The 6,759-nt window shown below is 41.6% G+C and overlaps 1 protein-coding gene across 1 annotated transcript; it reads left to right on the forward strand.

The window, feature by feature from the left end:
- The first annotated feature begins 3,017 nt into the window (after window positions 1-3,017).
- On the forward strand, window positions 3,018-3,404 carry LOC114701995 (60S ribosomal protein L36a-like). The gene has a single exon (XM_028882212.2). It carries the CDS (start codon window positions 3,033-3,035, stop codon window positions 3,351-3,353), a length of 321 nt encoding a protein of 106 aa, XP_028738045.1. The 5' UTR covers window positions 3,018-3,032; the 3' UTR covers window positions 3,354-3,404.
- Window positions 3,405-6,759: the final 3,355 nt, after the last annotated feature.

A 6,759-nucleotide genomic window follows, 5' to 3' on the forward strand; every position in this document is an offset into this window, starting at 1 on the left:
AAATGCCAAATCCCTGAGAAAACCTCTGTGATAGTTTCCTATAGGGTTCAGTATTTACTTCTTGTCATCAACCCACCTTCTTCTCCTAAGTGTTTTTTTTTTTTGTTTGTTTGTTTGTTTTTTCAAGACAGAGTTTCTCTGTGTAGCTTTGCACATTTCCTGGATCTCGCTCCGTAAACCAAGCTGGCCTCGAACTCACAAAGAGTGCTTGCCTCTGCCTCCCAAGTGCTGGGATGAAAGGCGTGTGTCACCACCACCCGGCTCTCCTAAGTGTTTAGTTAAGGAATATACATTCATTCAGAAACTTGTATAAGATGTTCATAACAATTTTACTTGTGATTACCCACACCAGAAATAGCTGTGGACATATGAATAGATAAATACACTGTGATGTGTTTGTTTCATATATATCCATGTATAAACATACACATTAAATGGAATATTATATAGTAAGAAAAGGCAAACCGTTAATACTAAAATACAACAAGGCAGCTTACATTATATTGAGGAAAAGACATCAGACCTAAACTACATACTATGGTATTTTATATATATGATCTCTAGAGCAGAGAAACCTACCTACACCAATAGACTAGATGGGTACAAAGCAGATTAGTAGTTCTGTGGGAATTAACTTCAAATGGACTTATTTTAAAGGGATGTGAAGAACCTTACAAATTTCAAGGACAAGTTTGAGGTTGTATCTTTGGGAGTGGCAAGAACACTATACATTTGTGAACTGTGCCAGGTACTTAATACAGGCATTTTTTTTTTGCATGCAGATTTTGATGTGATAAAATTGATTTTAAAAAGTCAGCAACTGGGAAGATGGGTTGATCAATAAAGTGCTTGCCATGCATGTATGAGGGCCTGAGTCTGATCTTCAGGAACTACGTTGATATAAAGCTGTGCGTAGTGGTACACATTTGCAATCTCAGCTCTTAGGAGGTGGAGGGTTACTTGGGGATCACTGGCTAGCCAGTCTTGCATACCCAATGAGTTCTAGGTCAGTCTACCTGCATGTACACCTGCCCATATATGCACCCCTACACAGAAATAGAACCATATGGTCACCCTTTGGGTATATTAATGCCTGTTATTTCTTTGTGCTTACATTGGTCCTGTGCTTAGTTCATTCTGCAGCTATCGTTTGAAGTAGTAGTGATTTGTTTCCACATTACTGGTGGGAATCCAACTCTTGGGAAGTGCTTATGTTTGAAAGGTCCTGAATTAGTTGTTAGCAGAGGTTTTAAACCAAATCTTTCAGAAACTCAGAATATACACTTACAAGTTAAAGAGTTAGACCATATAACATCAAAAGTCTCTTTAATTTGAGTTTCCAGAACTATTTAAAGATATCCATTGACTGGTGCTGGTATAGAACCACCAGAAAAACAAGAGCCCACTGCCTAATTTGAACACATTTCTGAGTCATTTGGAGAGTAGCACCATGGATGGCCAGTCAAAATGACAATCCTGAGCCTGGGAAGATCAGCCAAAAATATTTTCTGGGCATGTGGATGTCATTTCCCAGGCAGAGAAAGTGAATGTGGTGGAATTCCTGTTAGCACCTATCACAGAGTGCTTGTAAGAGCTGGTTTGAGGTTTAATGCAACAGTATCCATGTCAGTTACTATCTTCTGAGAATGACTTCTGGGAACTTCATAGCCCCAGGGATTTCTCAGATTATAATGCAAGTGATTGAAATACCCGATGATACTGATACTACCCTAGACTAGTCAGGGTAGGAATCACAGATCCTAACATTCTTGTGTATGTACTTCCTCTGTCCCTGAGTAGTTAAGCACTTTGGGCAACTCATTCTCTGAATCTCAGTCTTCTGATGTGTGAAATAAAATAAAGGGCATTCAATTACTGTTTAATCTTCAATTAATTTACAAATAGGAAAATAATCCTCTCTCTTCAGCCTCATTGGCAAATGAAGAAACAAATTGTGTCAGTCGGATTTACTGGAGCATAGCACCACTGTGCCAGTCAGTAGCTTGACAAGTTTGCTTTCCTGCTTAGGGATTCACCAGTCAGGTTTGGTGTGTGAACTGGGTTTGTTTCTGAGGTTCATGCTTACTCCTGATCATTGTTCTTGGGTTCAGGATGGGAGAGGCAATAACCTTTTGGATGTTCATTTATCAATCAATGAGGGGAGGGGGAGAGAGAGAGAAAGAGAGAAGGGGAGTAAGGAGGAGGGAGGGAGGGAGAGAGAGAGAAGGGGAGGGAGGGAAGGAGGGGGGAGGGAGGAAAGGAGGAAGGGAGAAGGAGGGAGGGAGGGAGGAGGGAGGAGGGAGGAGAGAGAGAGAGAGAGAGAGAGAGAGAGAGAGAGAGAGACAGGCTATAATTATAGGGAGTTTAAAACAGATCTTCCACCACTTCTAAATACATTAACTGATAATTCTATAAACCCTGGGAAAGTGAAGAAGCAATGTGCCAAGTCCACAGCAGATATCCATATGGCAGAGGGTAATATCAAGCATAAAACAAAAACAACAACGATGTTACCCACTCAAATTCACCCACGAAGCAATCCTATCTGTCTTTGATATTTAACAATATATTATTACTTATCTCATTGGTGTGATAAACTACTTGACAAAATCACTTAAGAATATCTGAGTTTTGTTGCCTTGTGGTTTGAGAGTGACGGGGAAGGTATGGCAGCCGGAGCATGAAGCAGCGGGTCATGTTGCATCTGCAGTCAGGAAGCATGGAGAAATGAATGAATGCTGCTCCTTTTTTGGGATGAAGTCCATGGAATGATGCCATCCTCATTTAGAGGGAGTCTTTCTTCTTCAGTTAAAGTACTCTGGAAATGCCCTTATAGAAATACACAGAAGTGTGACTCCTTGATGAGTCTAAATCCAGTGACGTTGACTAGGGATAGTGTGGTGTTATGTTCTCCATAAGTAGGGTGGGAAACCCTCATTTGAGTGGACAAAAATTTCTAAGTTGCTTTCAGCAAAATTTTATTCCTAAAAATTCCAATTCATGCTTTCTGTGCCGATATCGCTCCCGCCAACATGGTGAACGTTCCTAAGACCCGCCGGATGTCCTGCAAGAAATGTGGCAAGCACCAACCCCACAAAGTGACCCAGTACAAGAAGGGCAAGGATTCTTTGTATGCCCAGGGAAAGCGGCGCTATGACAGGAAACAGAGCGGCTATGGTGGGCAGACTAAGCCTATTTTCCGCAAAAAGGCTAAAACTACAAAGAAGATTGTGCTGAGACTTGATTGTGTTGAGCCCAACTGCAGATCGAAGAGGATGCTGGCTATTAAGAGATGCAAGCACTTTGAACTGGGAGGCGATAAGAAGAGAAAGGGCCAGGTGATCCAGTTCTAAGCTGATCTTGTTATGAAGACAATAAAATCATGAGCTTGTACTCACCTCTTATGATTGCAGTTGGTTTTTGGGGAGGAAATAAACAAATTCTCTGAAAAAAAAATTCCAATTCATTGTTAATACGTGCTGTCCCCACCCCATCACCTCTAAGCATTGCCTCAAAGGTTTGCATATTGTAATTTTGAACACATCTGATTTTATCTTAGGACTCAGTATTTCTTTCTATAAAATAAAATACAGGACTGGTTATCTACCAGATTGTGGGGTGTTTATCCACCAACCCCACAGTTCCCCAGAGTTTTCTTGAGTGTGAGCAGCAGGAAATATTAGATAGAAGGATTTAGATTGTGGAGATAAACAGATAGAAAATAAAGGATAGCCTCCAGAGGGCCTGGAACCTATTCTAATGGGCCCTGACTGTCTCTGCCCCAGGGTATTTATAGAGACGCCAAGGGGTAGATCAAAAGACCTCCCTCCAGCACAGCCAAGTGTAGACCATCTCAGATACCTGCACTCAGGCCTGTGGTCCAATCATCCTCTCTATGAGGACCTGCTGGGTAAAGCCACAAGGAACCTGAAAACGGGCTCCCACACCAGATTCATTCAACTCTTTTTGTATAGAGGCAGAATCTAGCTACTCAAGCTGACCTCATATTTTCAATGCTCCCAGCTTAGCCTCCTGAGTGCTTGGATTACAGGCATGCACCACGAGGCTGTGCTTGTTCCTGCTCTAACAGTGTGATTCTGCATTGCAAATTTCCCAAGGAAAATCTATTCCATGTCAGTGCCTTGGGGACTCTAAGGAGAAAAGGCACATGTCATTAGGTATGGAAAGGTATAATTCCCCTTTCTGCTTGTGCTATTGGAAGCACAGATGGAGAGAGGATAGACAGAGGCATCAAAGTAGTTGTTTTTAAGACGGCCAAGTGCTCTGGCTAGAACAAGTCAATATGTATCAAAACACTTCTTAAACTGTAAAATTAGAATATGTGTTTCATTTAACTTATTTGTATAATGTATCCCAATCATCAGCACAGGGCAGAGTTGGGCAATCAGGCAAGATCAAGAGCAAAAATCCCATCATTGGGTTGGATAAGTTTTCCTTCTCATTTGAATAGACAACTGACCATAATATGGAACTCTAACCACCTTGGCATGAATGAAGGCATTCTAAAGAGATGCCCGTGCCCCTCCCTTTGGCTATCAGACTGTTGAAACAATGGAAACCAAGGAATTGTTATTTAGCTGAGAATCTTGAGATGAGAGAAGGAAAGAGCTGCTGCTACAGAGGAGGGGCTTGTTCCTAAGAAGAAATTTCACACAGTTCTGGCTTTTTAGGCTACCTTGAAGGAGAGAAAACACTGGAGATGGGACAATGATGATGGGCAGGATCACATCCTTACTAGACACTGCTTACCTATACATAACTCTTGCCTTATATTTAAACATAAGGTTCAGTCAAGGCCGAAGATGGACTCGTAGAGGTGGGTTGTTACTAAATCTCTTTGTTCTTCCCAGTGTGGCCACAAAGAATGAATCTCCTTTTTGCTTTTCACTAATTTTTCTTTAGTGGGCCTCCTGAAGACAGGTGACCTTAGGGCTGCTAGAGCCCAGGTTCTGACCTGAACCATTGTAGTAACAAAACCACTAAGAATGTCTGCAGTAGGACAATCATATTAAACAGTGTTCTTTATCAGGCCCTACTGTAAGCACTTCATGCCATCTCCTTTGGATCTCATCATGTCCTTTTGAAGTAGACTATATTGATGAGAGTTCATGGGTGCATTTATTCTGTCATATCTAGGAGACAGGATCTACCAAAAGGAGTCTTGGGCCTCTGGCTCTTACAGCCTTTCTGCCTTCTCTTCCATGATTTTAGTTCTTGCCCTTCATCAAAGAAGCTTCTTTTTGCAACAGATAAAAATGATTACAGAGATAGACAACAAGTCAAAATGTAGACTGTAGGCTGCTCAACCCCAACTAATGAATCTTTAATGCAACTCTTACACCTAAGGTTCAATTCACGATTTTTTTAACACACTGATTTTTTTTTTAAATTATATTACTTATTTTTATGTGTATATGTGTTTTGTCTGCATGTTTGTCTGTGTATCACATGCAGGCAGTGTCCACAGAGTCCAGAAGAGGGCTTCAGATCTCCTAGCATTAGAGTTACAGATGGTTGTAAACCAACATGTGGGTGCTGGGAATGGATCCTGAGTCTTCCTAAGCCAGTGCTCTTACCTCTGTGTCATCTCTCCAGCCCTTTATCCCTTTATTTTTGACCATCTATATTATTGATCTTTTCATATCTTCTTTAAATCATTAAAAAACCCTTAATAGAAATGTTATAAAAGAAAAGGTAACATGTAGCAGTTGTCATCACTATTTAAGATGTAATTCTAAGCTTTATTTCGGAAAGATGATGCTTATTAATGTGCCACCCTGAAACATCTCTCAGGTATGTGGCCACTCTTACAGAAGCTGCTCAGAACTTCCTCCTGATTTCCCTGTCTGCTGGAGGCTTTGAAGAGCTATTCGGGGTGCTCGGTTCACCATGCTTCATCCTGGAGGACTTAGAGCAATCACCTCTGAATGCAAACTCAATACAAGCCAGCTGTCCGAATCCCTAGGAGCAAATGACACACAACTTTTCTCTGTTGTCTCCTTCTGATTACCACAAGTGGCTAGGAAGGCGTGTTGGTGAGAATAGTGAACACATCCTTTCAAAGGTGCTTATAATGTCACCGTGAGTGATGATTTAGCAGGTTTTTGGACTAAGTGGCCATATTTGAGGCTATATTGGGAATTATATGCCTGCAGCAGTGGTAGCTTGCCTGTAACCATATCTGCTAGGCAGTGAGTGATTAGCTTAGCTTGCTACCAACCACCATCATAACCACGCCTCGTTAGACAAGTGTGTTTCACCATGATGTTCTGGCTTTAGCCACATTAACTTTTAGGTTTTTAGGGATTTTTTTTTTTTTTTAGGTTTTTAGTTTATTTGTTTGTGTTTTTGTTGACAGGTTGGTTTTGGTTTCTGAGACAGACTATCATTCTTCAGCCTAGGCTGTTCTTGAACTTGCAGCCATCCTCGTGCCTCAGCCTCCTAGTGCGGAGACTATGAGCATCAGCTGCCGTATGCACAGGCTGCCACACACATTCTAGGGGAGGGCTGCACACTTAGCAGACAGAAGAACAAAAGTTAAAATGGAGAAGCTGTGGGGCTCACCTTAAAGGGGCAGCTGAGCAAAGGGAAGAGTCAGATTTGAGGCGGTCAGAAGCTGGCTCAGCTTATTCTGTGTGTAGGGATGAAAGTTGGAGGGTGTTTCTGGTGTAGGTATGACTGACTGAGTGAGAGACAGAAAGAAAACCCAGTTTCTAATTTTATCTTCTTGTGGCACTT

Source organism: Peromyscus leucopus, chromosome 16_21 (assembly GCF_004664715.2).
Source record: "Peromyscus leucopus breed LL Stock chromosome 16_21, UCI_PerLeu_2.1, whole genome shotgun sequence".
Taxonomy (NCBI): domain Eukaryota; kingdom Metazoa; phylum Chordata; class Mammalia; order Rodentia; family Cricetidae; genus Peromyscus; species Peromyscus leucopus.

Bases quoted from the DNA above. Each gene is read 5' to 3' on its own strand.
- LOC114701995 (XM_028882212.2), top strand. From the start codon at position 3,033: ATGGTGAACGTTCCTAAGACCCGCCGGATGTCCTGCAAGAAATGTGGC.